Source organism: Nestor notabilis, unplaced genomic scaffold (assembly GCF_000696875.1).
Source record: "Nestor notabilis isolate BGI_N333 unplaced genomic scaffold, ASM69687v1 scaffold611, whole genome shotgun sequence".
NCBI lineage: Eukaryota > Metazoa > Chordata > Aves > Psittaciformes > Psittacidae > Nestor > Nestor notabilis.
In genome coordinates this window covers 15,925-31,393 of record NW_009913150.1, presented here as the reverse complement: position 1 = coordinate 31,393, position 15,469 = coordinate 15,925, and the positions used below count along the sequence as shown (strand labels likewise).

General features: G+C 40.3%; 1 protein-coding gene across 1 annotated transcript in view; it reads left to right on the top strand.

Moving 5' to 3' along the window:
- Positions 1-9,796: 9,796 nt before the first annotated feature.
- The window catches only part of CHST15 (carbohydrate (N-acetylgalactosamine 4-sulfate 6-O) sulfotransferase 15), a 20,871-nt gene continuing 15,198 nt past the window's right edge, over positions 9,797-15,469 (top strand). Inside the window, exons 1-2 of the mRNA XM_010022954.1 lie at positions 9,797-10,865; positions 11,612-11,951. Of these exons, the coding sequence (XP_010021256.1) occupies positions 10,278-10,865; positions 11,612-11,951 (928 nt within the window). The 5' untranslated portion in view covers positions 9,797-10,277. The remainder of the gene's footprint in view (positions 10,866-11,611; positions 11,952-15,469) is intronic.

The following is a 15,469-nucleotide window of genomic DNA, read 5'->3' as shown; positions in this document are numbered from 1 at the left end:
CCTGCTGAAAAATAGTTGAAATTAAAAACGGGTGATATCAAGCTTAATTCTTATTTTTACATTTGCAAGGCAAACCAAACAATAACACATCAGAACATGCAGATGTGGAATGCAAGCAGCTGGACCTCAGTGATTTCTAGGAACCAGCACAAGACTTCAGATGTAATAACAGGTTTAAGAGGGGGAAGGCATGACCAAACTGTAGCTGATCCAGGACAGTCTCCTGCTTCCCTTCCCACTTCCCCCCCTTTTCCCTTACTTCCAATAATCTGTTTATTCAGGCAATGTTTATGCCCTAATTGAGTGGTGATTCAAGCTCAGTAACTATTTCCTGAGCACTGCAGCACAAATAGGAGTGGGTCCTTATTTGAAACAACTACTATTACACTGATTGTAGGGGAGTTCTCTGATTATTTTGCAAACGGAGGGTGTCATTTGCTCCATTCTCACATTTTCTTTGGAAGTTTATTGATGAGGAAGGAGACAGAGTGTGTTTGGATTAGATCTTGAGAAAGAAACCAGCTGGGTTGTGGAATAAGCCGCACATGTTATTTGGGTGAGATTGCTGATTCAGTGGTGATTCAGGAGGTTTTCTTTGGCTTTAAAAGGCTTCAGAACTGGGTTCTTTAAAGAATATATTAAGCTTGAACAAGTGTTCAGTAGTTGTTCAACGGGTCGAATCTATAATGATGGGGTATGACCACATCTCGCTTTTAAAAGTAACTTGTTTTTGAGTGCCTTCAAAAATATTTGTAGTGGGTTCATATAATTTCTTGGGACCCACATTTATTGGTTTGGGGTTTTTTAATTAGGTTTTTTAAGCAAAGAGAGGAGCTTTACATCATTCTGCAGGAGGTTTCTGAGCTTTGTCAAGACTCCTGTGGCTTTTCTAAACCACTGCAGTTGCTTTTTGTTATTTTCTCTTGCAGAGGTCAGTGATTCATGATTCTCATTTTATTGACATATCTTCTTTCTGGCAGCTTGTTGATTTCTCTAAGGTAAATAGATGGGAGTTCAGGCAAAGTTTACTTCCGAAAATGTTAACTCGAGGAGCCAAATGTGTGCAATAAACGGGACAGAGAAAATCTATGGTTATGCCTTGCCTTTCCTGACCTAATTTTCTTTTTTCTTTGGTAAGGTTTTTATTACTTGCTCTGTTTTTGTTTTATTGTTATGGTAGAACCTGCCCACTAACAGGATGAACTTCCTCACACTGTACAAATACCTCACTACACTTGTAAAAACACTTTGGTTTGTTGTGAAAAGACCATGTCTGAGAGCAGAACTGTTGTGCAGCCTGTAGTCTGGTTCAATTGGTATCATTTCCAGTAAGCTTCATCGTTAAAATGTACCTGTAACAGTAAAGTTTTGCAGGTTTTTTGTGTCCAGAGGTCATGAACTTTTGCATGGGTTGAAGAGTTGTTGTTGTACAGGTACAAAGCTTGTCCATGCTGCCATGGGCCATGTTGCAATGGGTGATGGAGGCGTGGAAGAGGAATTAAGTGGTTGTGCTGTACTGCTGCTAAATATTGCTTATTTCTTTTTCACATGAAAATTTGGTGAAGGTTTTACTCCACCAGCCTCACTCTGCCCTTTCATGTTTCCATTCCTCTTCATGTGAGTCATGGAAAGTTAAGTATGGTATGGTTGTGGGCAGAGTTTTACTTAGATACCTACATATTTCTGTGACTAGTAACAGCTCCATCTTCACAGGAGCTCTTGATAGAGAAATATTACTAAAGGGAAGTTCATTTCTGGAGTGTTCATGGAGGGTGGGTGATCAGCTTTGCTCTCGGATCTCAGAAAACATTAGCACTGCAAACTGAGAACCTGAATTAAAATAAGCTTCCTGATCTGTCAGGGAAGGCACTTAGGCAGTAAGAATATTTATCCAGGTTAGTGAAAACAGTTAGGAGAATATGGATGAAATAACATAGCTGTTACTCAGAGAATGGCATTCAATATTATTGTATCAGGAGCCATGTGCTCCTTCAGAATCATAGAATGGTTTGGGCTGGAAAGGACCTTAAGATCATCCAGCTCCAACCCCCCGCCCTGGGCAGGGACACCTTCCACTAGAGCAGGTTGCTCCAAGCCCCTGTGTCCAACCTGCCCTCGAACCCTGCCAGGGATGGGGCAGCCACAGCTTCTCTGGGCACCCTGTGCCAGCGCCTCAGCACCCTCACAGGGAAGAGCTTCTGCCTAATATGTAATGTAAATCTACTCTCTGTCAGCTTAAAGAAGTTACTGACCAGATGAGCTCCAGCAGTATTATCTTTTGCCTAATCCTTTTTGATTGATTTTTTGCTAAAGGTGCTTATCCTTATTTTTATAGGACCTGTAGCTTTCATTTAAAAAAGAAGCAGGGCAAAGGGCTACCTGCTGCAGGGGACATGTTCCACATGTCTGCTTTGGGGGATGCTTCAGCTGAAGTATCTTCTTGTGGTATAACTGTTTCTCATCCCATGGAGAAATAGCAGACATCACAGTAGCTGAAAGTCTTTCCATAACAAGGAAGCAACAGAGCAAGAACATGAAGTGCTCTTGTGTTTCCACATATTAATAGTTCCAGTTTTTTATTTTTGCTTGGAAGTAACAAGGTTCCTTGGGAAAAAGTGCTCATTTTTCTTAGCTCTAACAAGCATATCAGCATGAAAATCCTCGATGTGATGCATGGCAGGAGTGGCAATAGGCAAATGGACAGAAAGAAGATGTGTTTTGTGAGACTGCAGAGCGTGTCTGTGGGAGATGTAGGTGTGGGGCATGCTTTGGCTGGGCTTCGTTTCATCTAACCTGAGAGTTGTTGGAGTATTTTCTGTCTTAGACATCCTTATTTTAGGCTGAGACCTGCCCAACAGAACAATTTTAGCTCAAATCTTCAACTGGGACAGATACCTCTGTCCCTCTCTCCTGCCTCTGGCCATGGCCGGTAACAAATGCTCAGTGAAAGTGTGTTACAACAGGTATTAATAGATTTCTTCAATCTCCATCCCCTTTTAGCTTCTGGGAATTGAGGATAGCAACTGCTGATATATTTATTCTCCATTAATTGTCTGATGTCTTTCAAATGCATTCATACTTTTGGCCTCAATGAGTTCCACATTTTAATTACTTTGTGTGAAGAGAGGAAATAAAGTGCTGTAGCTCCACTGACATAAACCAGAGAAACAGTTCTACATCAAGCTGAGAATTGTGTTACTGGTGTACTTGAAGTGTGTTTATAATAGGTTAACAGCATGCTGTTCTTTCATGTGGTAGTAGGAAAAGCTGAATATGATTAAAAGTAACAAGGCTAGTATAAAATTTAGCCTTAAGATTACTAGCAAAAGTTTGTTTTATCTTTATTTTAAAGAATTATGAACTAAAGGAAGGCACATGAAATATTAAGGCTGGTGACCTGAAAACTAGGTTGTACACTTAGATGTCCAGATGTGTGTGCATATAAAATCTATTTGGTCTGTTTTATCTTATTTGTAAAGGAGAATTTTAGTTACATGACTAAACATGTGAAAGTAATTTCTTTTTGTAGGCTGTCAGTCTTTTCCCCCAAGTAACGAGTGATAGGACAAGAGGAAATAGCCTCAAGTTGCAACAAGGCAAGTTTAGATTGGATAATAGGAAACATTTCATCATCAAAAGGGTTGTCAAGCACTGGAACAGGCTACCCAGGGCAGTGGTGGAGACACCATCCCTGGAGGTATTTAACAGATGTGTAGATGTGGCTCTTAGTGATTTAGTTTAATTGTGACCTGGCAGTGCTGGGTTAATGGTGGACTTGATGATCTTAAAGGTCTTTTCCAACCTAAATGATTCTATTTTTCTATGTCCATTTTGATTACAGTCTTCCCTTACAATCTTTTAAGAGAAAGGGGAGGAATTTTGTGTAATGTTTATTTAATAGAAATAAAATAGAATTTCAAATATTTTTTAAATAGTGAACAAAAATATGTGAATGCTGAAAAATCTTGCACATTTTCTTTTTGGTGGAATTTATCTTTGTTAGTTTATTTAGCTTCTCATATGGCAATTGCTAGGACATGATGGATACTGCATTTTCAGTAGTGAGTTGTAAGGCTCTGCTGTTGGCTTTTGTGGTACCTGCAAGTGTTACCTGCCAGCCTTCTCTCCCACATCCTGTGCACCCAATGCTTCCTCCTCCTATATAATGAAAGCATTGCACAGGGAAACTTATCAAATAAAGGTCTCACCTCTTTGCTGTTCTTTGTTGCATATAAATATATTCCACTGTGTGTCATCTCTTATACCCATGTCTCCTACTCAGGTGATTCCCCCAAATCCTCATTTTATATGGAGGATGGCTTTTGGCCTAGGAGCTTGAAAAGGTTTACGTTGGTTTCTGCCTTGTGCTTAGTGCTGGTATACAGTTATGTACAACGGAGAAATACCATATAGACATGATCATAAATAATTCACCATTCTCTTCTACAAGAGGAAATTACATGCTACATTATTCAACAATATACAAAGACACTACTTGTTGTGTAGAGAGCAATATTCTGGCAGCAAACCGACAGCAGTTTTGCAACTAAATATAAAAAGACATAAATGGTTTATTGCCAATTCAAATCTCATAACCTTTCTGGTGCCTGCAATTCACATCCTTCTGCTTTCAGTACTGACATACAAGAAAGGTGAAGTATATCTGTAGGCTGTTGTTAGGACTACTGGAAATGTTGAATGGAGGAAGCAAGCAAAAAAGATGCTCTAGATGTATTGATTTCTTGGGGTAATGAGGGAAAGATCCTGGCCTTCTAGTGAGCATCCTTCATTCCATGGTGAAAGGTTAGGGAATGTATTCAAAACTTCTTGGTAAAGGGAAGACAATAGTAGTAGAGAATCATGTCCTGACTTCTGTGTGTTTATTACAACTGGGTTTATTAATACATGAACATGACAGTGGAAAATCATGTAAAATGGTATGTCTGCAACTAAATAGCAATAAAATCAATGTCTCTATTAGCTGAGTATTATGTCATATTGGCCTGTGGTAGATCATCAAACTGATTGTCTAATTAAGCAGCCTGTTGTAGTTTGCATGCATAAGTTGGCAGAGTTATAGTTGCTGGTGGAACTTTAAATTTCCCCTCATGACTGGTGTGATGGAGATCTCATTTTTACTGTAGCCTAAGCATATTTTTTTTCCCCTTGTATCAGCTTCCCAATAAAGCTTTTTCCTCAGCTGTCAAAGATGTAGTTAACATGTTTTTTCCTTGAGTTTGTAATATTTGTAATAGAGTTTCATGAGAAGTGTCTGCAACTGGGAAGGGTTCAGTAACTTCCAGCTCATTTTATTAACATAAAAATGGACATGGGATAGGACAGTGCAGCTTATGTGTTTTTTCTAAGATCTTGTGCTCTGAACTCATTAATGTATCTCCGATGGCTCTTTTTAAAGGTTTGAGAATTAATGGAAAATATACAAGTCTTGAGTTGATTCTGTGAGACTGTCAGATAAATCTCTTCAATCACTGTCATTGAGCCAGTTTCAGATCCCGGTTAGAAGAGGCCTGGAAAATAAATTGGATTTATATTTTTTTCTAAACAGACATTGCATAGTAACTCTGAAAATAAACAGCAAGGAGCTGGAGGGCAGAGGTCTGGGAGGATATTGAGATACTCACAGGGTGTTAAAGTGGAGGAGCCCAGGGTGGATGGATTACACAAAAACAAACATACAGCAGATGATAAATTTAGTTGAAGTGGTGCTATAGAGTACCTTCTGGTTACCAGATCTTTATATAGCTGCCACTGTAACCTGCATTTTCTTTAAGCATCTTTAAGAGATGCTTTTTAAATCTCTCCTTATTTTTTATCTCCATCCTCTCCTTTCCTACAGTCTTTTTTTGGGAACTATCTCTGTTTTCATGATTTCCTTTATTACCTCCATGGTTGATGTCCAAATCTGCCCTGACAGAACTTCTCTCCTGCCTCCTCTATTTCCTCTTTGAAAATCTTTGCTCAGGTGTCTTATTGCTGCCCCAAATGTTTCTTTAGAAGTGTAAACTTTTTGCTTCTCTTCAGGACCTCCCTTTCTTGTCCTTCTCTCCAGCCATTAGGACCATCATTGGTGTTTGGACAACTTGTCCAAACTTGTTGAGGTCTTTCCTGTTTTAAACCTTGGCTTCTTTCCACACTTTTTCTTTTTCTTTTGGACATTTCTATTATGAGGAGGGGCTATATTTTATGTACACAAAACCATAAACTCTCTGGGTTTAATATTACACGAATGAATCTAATTTAGTCTCTCCAGTCATTCAAAATTCTGTCAAAATCATCACAGGCCCATTTGTTTAGAGAAGTTAAGACTAGTTTCTTTGAGAAGGGCCTCCAAGGATGCTGGGGAGCAACTCTTCATTAGGGACTGTAGTGGTAGGACAAGGGGTAATGGCTTCAAACTTAAACAGGGGAAGTTTAGGTTAGATATAAGGAAGAAGTTCTTCACAGTGAGGGTGGTGAGGCACTGGAATAGGTTGCCCGAGGAAGTTGTGAATGCTCCAACCCTGGAGGTGTTCAAGGCCAGGTTGGACAGAGCCTTGGGTGACATAGTTTAGTGTGTGGTGTCCCTGCTCATGGCAGGGGGGTTGGACCTAGATGATCTTAAGGTCCTTTCCAACCCAAACTATTCTATGATTCTAAGTCTTACACTGATTTCTTTCACTTTGGTTTAAAATGCAGCAAAGATTACACTATGATTTCTGTCAGCCTCATCGGACTTGCAGAATAAACTCATTAAGGAAATGAGCTTTTATTTTTCTTAGGAAGATATTTAGCAAATACTTTTGTTCAGTATTTATCTAAATAATGGCTCTTGAGTGCTTGAGACAAAGCGTGCTTGCTCTGATTGCAGAAATGCTCCAATATGTGACAGTGTTAGGTGGGAAAACCACCAAGAATACAAATAATTGTACAAAAGCACTTTGCCTCATACAAAAAGTGCACTAGAATAATGATGATTAACGCAGGATCTGAAGTGACTGCCCCATTTGATCTGGACACTTTTGTGTTAGAAATGAACCAGGAGTTATTATCTAACATTATAGCAGTTTCTTAAGAAGTCAAAGTAAATGTTGAAAGAGCTAAAGGCAAAACTGCCAAATTCTGGGACTCATCATTAGTAATGATTATACTTCTATGACTTGGTGTGTTGTAGGAGTACTCAGAGGACCCTTTCTGTATACACTGTATTGTCTGGAGAAACTATTTTTGTTATTGGTGTCTTGGACATTACACAAATGTGCACCTCAGAAGCGTGTAAGTGTCTCTGTTTCTCAGGAACCAAGGGATGAAGATAGGAAGAATTCTGCTGAAGATATAACTGTGCAAAAGGATGAGCCACGTTGGATGGTTTTGGGTGGAATGAAGAGCACTGTAGGACAGGGAAAATAGAAAGAAAGATGTTTGGAAACAATGCAGAGAAAAAGTGTTTCTGAGCCTTAAAAAGAAAGATGGATTTTTGTAGAGAAGGAGCAACTACTGTGGGTCCAGAGGAGGGAGCCACTGGCAAAATGTAATAAGAAAAAAGTTCATACATGGTTACTGAGGTGTATTTAAACTATAAATGTAATTCTACCTATATGCGAATTATAATGGTGGTGATTTTTTGGTGTTATTCTGATGGCACACTGATCTTTCTAACTGTGGATTGTCAAATCTCTCTTCTATTTCGTATTTTGATTAAATTGACTTGGAAAATGTGTTTCCTTTAAGCAGTAAAAGCGAACGTTTTACCTTTAGCTATCCCATACAGAATGAGCTGGTTCTCTGGTCTAGCAAAGTTAATTACAACATGGATTAACTTAATCTAAAACATAATTCTAATTAATTCATATTTAATTAATATTTCATCATCCTTAGTCTTCTGGGCAAAAGATACTGCTCTGTTCAGGTAAAGCTGCTTGTGCTTCAGGCAAAGGTTATTTCTCTGAATTCTAACTCCTTCAGCTGCTCCTGTATCTGCAATAAAGTGTTATATTTTATGTAGAAGGGGCAGTCCATTTTCTGTTCTTCGGAGGCAATATTGAGCCTCCTAGTCACCATATGGTTAAAACTGATTATATTGAATCTTCAGGGTGATTACTCAGGTTAATACTGGGGTTGTCTGCGGAATGACTGAAAAGTGGGTTGTGGCAGACCAAGTCCTGGGTGATGCTGAGGAAATGGAGGTGCTGAGGGGGTATCTATCTGCGTCGTTGCTTCCACTGGCATCCACATTGGGATGGACAAGGAGCATCACAGCAGTGGAGCCTTAAGGTGTCTTCGTTCCCAGGGCCTAAAGGGAAGTTCTGTCTTTATGAGGTGACAAAAAACAAAACAGGAATTACCTGTCAGAGCATTAGTGCTGTCCTCAGATTTCCCCCATATTCTCCATATTTTAATTTTCATCCTATGCCATTTTACTGTTTTGCTTCTGATTTTTCAAGATTATTTTAGTCCATTTTCTGTCTCTAATTCTCCCAGAAGAGTAATTCTAGAAAATCAGAGTGTTGTCTAGTATATGGAAGAATATACAGTGTCTGTGAACTTTTGTATTTGATAATCTGGCTCCTCAAAACAGAGAAATTGATTTTGACTGTAAAATGTAGGTAATACCGGTAAGGTGCCTATAAACCAGGAAAAAGAAATTCAAGAGGAACTATGCATAACAATTCTTTAATAAGACCATCCTTAAGCTGATGACTTGTTTGTGATTTGAAGTATCTCTGCTCTGAATGTTGCCTGGAAACCCAAGCCTGGATGTGCTCAAACCAAGGCCATAAATTCTTTGAACGGCTCTGGTTACTTTTTGTCGGTAAGCAGCCATGGTGTTGAAGTGTTTAAAGGAGGATGCATGTACCCTGTGCACATGTTGCTTCAGCCCCTGATCTGTGTAGATGTGGAGACCTTCATGGGACCCACGAGTGCTCAAGTTCCTGCCCATGGTGCCTGCCTTGTAGCAAGGGGACATCACCTCCTGTGTTGTCTGCACCACCTCTCAGGTACCAAAGCGCACACCATTAAGAGGATTTGCTGGATCCAGGGTCTTGCCTTGAAGTTACAGCAGTGTTGGTATATTTCATTTAAGTAACACCATTTGCCATTTTTAGCAAGGACTATGTTTTCAAAACATGTTTGGCCAGTAGTGCTAAAAGTACCTTGGTGACTTTGCAGTGTGTGGTTGCTCCCATGCCAGAATCATTTGGTCCAGAAACCAGAGATCCTGTCATGAGCCTTTGCCTGTGTCTATTACTCAGTCCTTTCAATTTTACTTGTAGCTTTTTGTTTGGCTTTGTATCTTACATGCTTGAAAGGATACTGTTAACTTATCCCTTGTGCTCTTAACTAGGGTCCTACCCCACTTCAGGACAGTTAACTTAAGGTTCCCAGGTACAGACAGAGTGCAAATATTTGAACCTGTGTTACTGAACACTGCCCCAGAATGCTTCCCTATTTAAAAAGCAGACTGAGGGTAGGTTAGTGAGCATCTGAGGGATGTTCTGTAGTGTTACCTGTGGTAGCAGCTCTTTGTTGATGTGAGCAGACGGGTGATTGAAAAGAAAGGGCAGCTCATTGTTGAACTTCAAGCCAAACATTTCCTGGGTTTAATATTGTGAGTGCTGTAATTAATATACTTGGCAAATAGAAGTCATCTTTCAAATAGAGTTGGGAAATTACTTGAGGTAGATTGGTACTTTGCTGTGGCTTTGATTGAAGGTGAATGTGGATATTCTGTCCGCTGTTCTGTGTGTATCTATATACGTATTTTTTCCTTTTTAGGTTGTACGAGGCAAATCTCTGTCTCTGAGAGGATGAAGCTTCCAGTAGCAGCAGTCTGGTTTGGAACCCTCTTGCTTTAAGAATACCTGGGAATTTCCACCCATATTTGTCTATTCCAGCGTAAATCAGAGGACAATGAGTTATTTTTATTTCTTGCATATTTTCACACCACGTAATAATTTTTCTTTCTTCTCATTTTGTTCAATGGGAAAAACTTGAGCTGGTTCTTGTAGCTGATTCTTCCTTCACCACATTCCTCTTGCTGAGCCAAATGTTTGGAAACCACGTCCACACTACATCTATTTTTGTGTGTTGGTTGCTGGTTTGGGTTTTTTTTCTTTATGTGACATATGTCACTTCTTGAGGGCTTTTACCTATTCTGGTTTGAACCTGTCATTTTGTGTTGCTGATTAATTGTAATCAGGAACTAATAACTGTAAACTCAAGAAATTAAATAACTTCAGACTTACAGAGGATGACCCATATGCTTCAGAAACCTTTTTATGGCTGTGCTTGGCTCATTAATACAGGAGTTTAACAGTAGTAATATGAGGTATTGCATTAACTGCTGCATACATTTGTTACCAAATGACTTGCACAGACAGTGTTTCAGATGCCGTGGACCTAATCATAATAACCAGAAGTGTCCTGTTTGCAAAGGAGAAAGTAAGACCCCTTTGTACGCCGATAGCAAGCAGATGAAGTTGCTTGCAGTTTTGGAAGTCAGGACTGATCACAGTGAAAGCTGGAATGGATTTTTCTGCTTGAGGAAGGGGAAGCTATGCAGCTTAATATTTGGGTTGATTATAATGACTTTAGTGATGGCATCCTACATACTGACTGGAGCTAAACATGGCCTCTTGTTAATACCCTCTCCCTTCCATTATGGAGCTTTTACTAGCAATCCAAGCTTAATGGACAATGAAAGCCTTAGTGACATGAAAGACCATTACCAGCCTTCTAAAATGAATATTTCATACGTAAAGGATTATCCAAGCATTAAATTAATTATTGACACTATTACTTCAAAGATAGAGTTTATAACGAGACAGCGCCCTGATTTAGAAGAACTGAGGAAACAAGAGCCACATGTAAGTATGAATTGAAGTGTGTCTTTAACTGCTCTATACTTGCTTATTTCAAGACTTTTGGGTCTATCTTTTACTGAGAGGAAAAAACGTGAGACCACTCAGATGTTCATGTATTGATTTACACCATCTAGAGTCTCCTGGTTAGCACCAGCTGAAAAGTTGATGTTGTGGATCACATCCTTCTGAGTCATGGGCAAAGTGGATGGGTTATGTAAATGGTCTTGACACCTGAAACCAAAAAAACCAGGCAGCTCTCCAATAGCTGTACGATCTCACTGAATTCTCACCTTGTCTCATGCAAAATTATTGTGACTTAAATTTGCCTGTCACCTTAAATGATAAATAAGGAAAAAGCCTTTCTAATAACTGGCTACCAGTGTGCCTTCCTAAAAATCTGGTCATTACAAACCTTGTACTTCAGAGTTAAAACTGGGAGTTAAGTTGATTTGAGTATTATGTGGTTGACTTTAAAAATGAAATCCAACAGGGGAGTTGGGGGATTATTGAGGTCCTTTCTGGCCTTAAAAGCAAAGAATTTCTAAATGTGCTTGTTTCCTAATCCAGCTGTTTGTAAAGGATTTGATTCTGGTGCCATCAGAAGAAATAAGTTAGGTTAACTTTGTACTTAATAAGGGTTTAAAATATTCACATAGTTTTTATTATCTTCTCTTATCATACTAAGTTAGAAAAGTGTAACTGTCAACTTTTTGCTGCCTTGACTGAAATTGTTGTTCTTTATGTTGCAGATGTTTTCAGTAATTCCTAATAAATTCCTTCCAAATAGCAAGAATCCTTGTTGGTATGAAGAGTACAGAGGAAATACAACCACAGATCCTTATGCAACAAACTCTTATGCACTGTATTCAAAGCGTTTTCGAACCATATTTGATTACCTCAGGAAGGTATTTTGGAACCACTTGTACCATTATAATGACAAGCATTACCGCCTGCGCTGTCTGCCCCATTTCTACATCATTGGCCAGCCCAAGTGTGGGACAACAGACCTGTATGACCGGCTCAGGCTGCACCCTGATGTTCGGTTCTCAGCAATCAAAGAGCCACATTGGTGGACAAGAAAACGGTTTGGTGAGTAGTTGTGTCCTCTGGCACTGATGTGAGTTGTCACTATTAAACTTTGACATTCCTTGTATGTATTTGGGATGAAGTTTATGGATTTTCTCTGTATTGGCTTCTCTTGAACCCACTGGAGTTAAAACTCAAACAGGGGAGATTTGGGTTAGATAGAAGGAAGAAGCTCTTCCCTGTGAGGGTGCTGAGGTGCTGGCACAGGGTGCCCAGAGAAGCTGTGGCTGCCCCATCCCGGGCAGTGTTCAAGGCCAGGTTGGACACAGGGGCTTGGAGCAACCTGCTCTAGTGGAAGGTGTCCCTGCCCGTGGCAGGGGTTGGGACTGGATGATTTTAAGGTCCTTTCCAACCCAACCTATTCTATGATTCTGTGGATAGTTTTGAAAAATCCAGGTGATAGATGCTAAGAGGCTTCAACCTGGTTTTGCTTAATGATGCTTTGTGTGAAACATTTTTGAGATGATGCATGTTTTATATGGTTTATTTGCAGTAGTTTGGAAAACCTAGAGAAAAAATAAGAACACTAGTGAACTTGTAAAAGCAGAAAGAGGAACTATTAGGTTGTGATGGCAGATTTAAGGAAGAGCAGTGATAGTTTTGTATTGCAGAATTCTGTAAAGCCTTTCTGACATGCAGAAATGATGAGTCAGTATTTGAAGTGTGTGTGGCTTCAGTCCTTACGGTTCAGTAAATACAACTGTGCTTTGTGGTTGGAGCTTCATTGGTGTTGCAGCCCTAGTCAAGCACTGGACAGCAGAGATGCTCTGCATGAGAAAGCTGTCTCACGCCGAGGAACCTGCACATATTTTTGATGCTCTTTTGATGCCTGGGTGACATCAGTATTTCATGAAGTGACCCTTCATTTCTGAAGGCAGACTGGAATAGCTGAGGTTATGGCCTGCTGGAGCAAAACTCATCCACCCCTCATGATTGCACCTTCAAAGAGTGTCTGAGGGCAGTGGGGTGAGTGCATCGTTTTATCCATCTGAAGGGTTTATGTCCTTCTTGTTCTCTCTTCCCTGGGAGCCAAGGAAGGTCAGTCTCGTGGTCAGAGACTAGATGAGATGCAGAAGACCCATTTTCAGTTCCTGACTGCTGCATGCTTAGTGCCTTCCTCTAAATGCAGATCCATGTAACTGGTGCTGTGTTCCACACAGGCTCTGGACTTTCCCACTGTCTGATCTAGCTGTTAAGTGCTGCTATGCCCTCACTTTGTATGACTTTGGTAGCAAAGATCACAGGCTTTTCAGTGATATTACTATTTCCAAGAGGAAGATCCTAGTTATTTTACAGTGACATTTTCACTTCTATTTCTCATTTGCTGATGCTTTACTGTGGACACTGCCTTTGGAACAAGTTAAAAGCTAGCTCTGTGGGGTAGATAATTGATGACTTTGCATCACTACTTTCCTTTGGTGCTTTTCTAAGCTTCCTTGAAATGAGAAACTCTCTCTTCTGATGAAGTGCTGTGGCTAAAGGCAAGGACAGACACTTTCTGAGGGACTGGGACACCTGCAGTGCTGCTTCTGTTCTTTATTTTTGGATCATACCTTCAATTCTTTATTCCTCCTGCATGTGGTGTTACCATTTCCATGTCCCTTCCCTGTGCCCTGGAGTCCAGAAGAACCTCTGAGCTCCTGCAGATGGGGCTTTGTTCGTCATTGCTCAGTGAGGAGGAGGGCTCACCCACAGAGACAGGATTTCACGCTTGTGTATTCTTAGAGTTTGTATTTTCTTCCTTTGTGAATGCCATAAGGTAGTGGCTAAAATAAGTGTTTTAGATACTTTCTAAATGTTTGTTATAAACTAAGAGTTAAAGCAGTGTGACGAAAATACAATTTTGAGATAATTTAGCCCAGTTTGGGAGACACTGGAGGTAGCAGTAGTGGGAATTGAGGACTCAACAAAGTCAGACAAGAGAAGCATCGTGGTGCCCCCTGAAGCCCCACGAGAAAACACTCGTTCATCACAGTCAGTGGCTGACTGAAGACAAATGATAAGAATTACCTCCTGCCCTGAAGGGGAAAAGTCAGTTCAGTGAAGAAAATGGATTTTAGGCTTGGACACCTTCCAGTGCAAATGTTGTGTGTAGATGCAGAGACTGTCAGCAAAACCAGCTGTGGAAGATTTTGTCTTCCATAACTGTGCTGGCAGGAAAGGGTAAACTGAACTGATACATTATGCTAAATCCTTTATACTAGATAGTTCTCTACTCCTACACTAGCCTCAACATAAATGTTTGGAGTTAACACTGGAGGAGGTAGTGTTTCCAACCTCACCAAAGCAAGACTGGACTGGCTAAAGCTCAGAACTGGACCTGCCATACAGGCAGGAGAGTGTAAGAAATCATGCTGGAGTGCATATAGTTTCAGATCAAGGATGAATTCCTGTCTCTGTGTTGGCATTCACAAACCATCCACTTGCATGGTCTTGTGGTCAGCCACTGGGGACAAGTGCAGATCCTTGAAGAGAACATTCTTTGCATAATTACATTTTCTGAAGGACTTTCTAAAGCTGAAGAATGAGGGAAGAATGCAGAGCTCCTGAGCTCATGGGAGGCAGGTCTTTAGAGATGACCTTCCCGTAATCTCAGGCTGTCTGCCATTGAGAATGAAAGATTAGGTTTGCCTCTGATGTCTTGTCCTTTCATTCTGCCTCAACAGTACATTAGCTAATGGTTACTATTAAAAAAAAATACATTAAGAAAACAAGAGACTATGACAAATAGAATAACAAGTGAAACTGAGACACCTCCTTTATAAGCCAGCCAGTGGATGTGACTCTTATGCTCCTGGCTATTAATTTGATTCAGTTTGTAATACTTATCTGGACAAGAAAATCTCTTTGTTCTGTGGCATCCTCTGGTTCACTGGATTTTTATGAGACTGCCTAATTTCAGCTGAAGCTAAACAGCCCTCCTTGGGAAGCCCTGTTTCGCAAATCACCACTTTCCCATTCCACTGGGATGGTTGATGTTCTACAGGACACTGTTCCAGTGTGACTGTCTCTCTTCCCTGGCTCGTAGCCACTGTTTCTATTCCCATGAGTGGGGTGGCAACAAACCAAGGCAGTCTGTAGCACCATGACTGTACTTTTCTTTCTATTCCCTCAAAACGAGTCATAATTCACTGCTGAGCTTTCTTCTATCCTCATTAAATCCCACTTTCCTAAAAGGGAAAATCAGAGGGAATGGACAAAAGAATTCCCTCACTGAGCTTTCCTCTCACATGATAATTGTAATTAGTGGCCTTGCAGGAACAAGAAAGATGAGAAGTCCTGCTCTATGCTCTTAGCTTTGCTCCTATACTGTCACCTTCCCAATGTTGTCCTTGACCACTGTCCTCTTGAGAAACTCTCTTATGGTGTGGTAAGAAGCAAGAATGGAAAGATGGGTATGGGGAGTATGTACAGAAGATGGAAAAGTGATACTAGATTTGGACAGAAGAGTCGGAAAAGAAGTATAAACATCACAGATGTAGCTCAAGATGCTAAGAAATGCAGGGAGCAGGTGATACTGA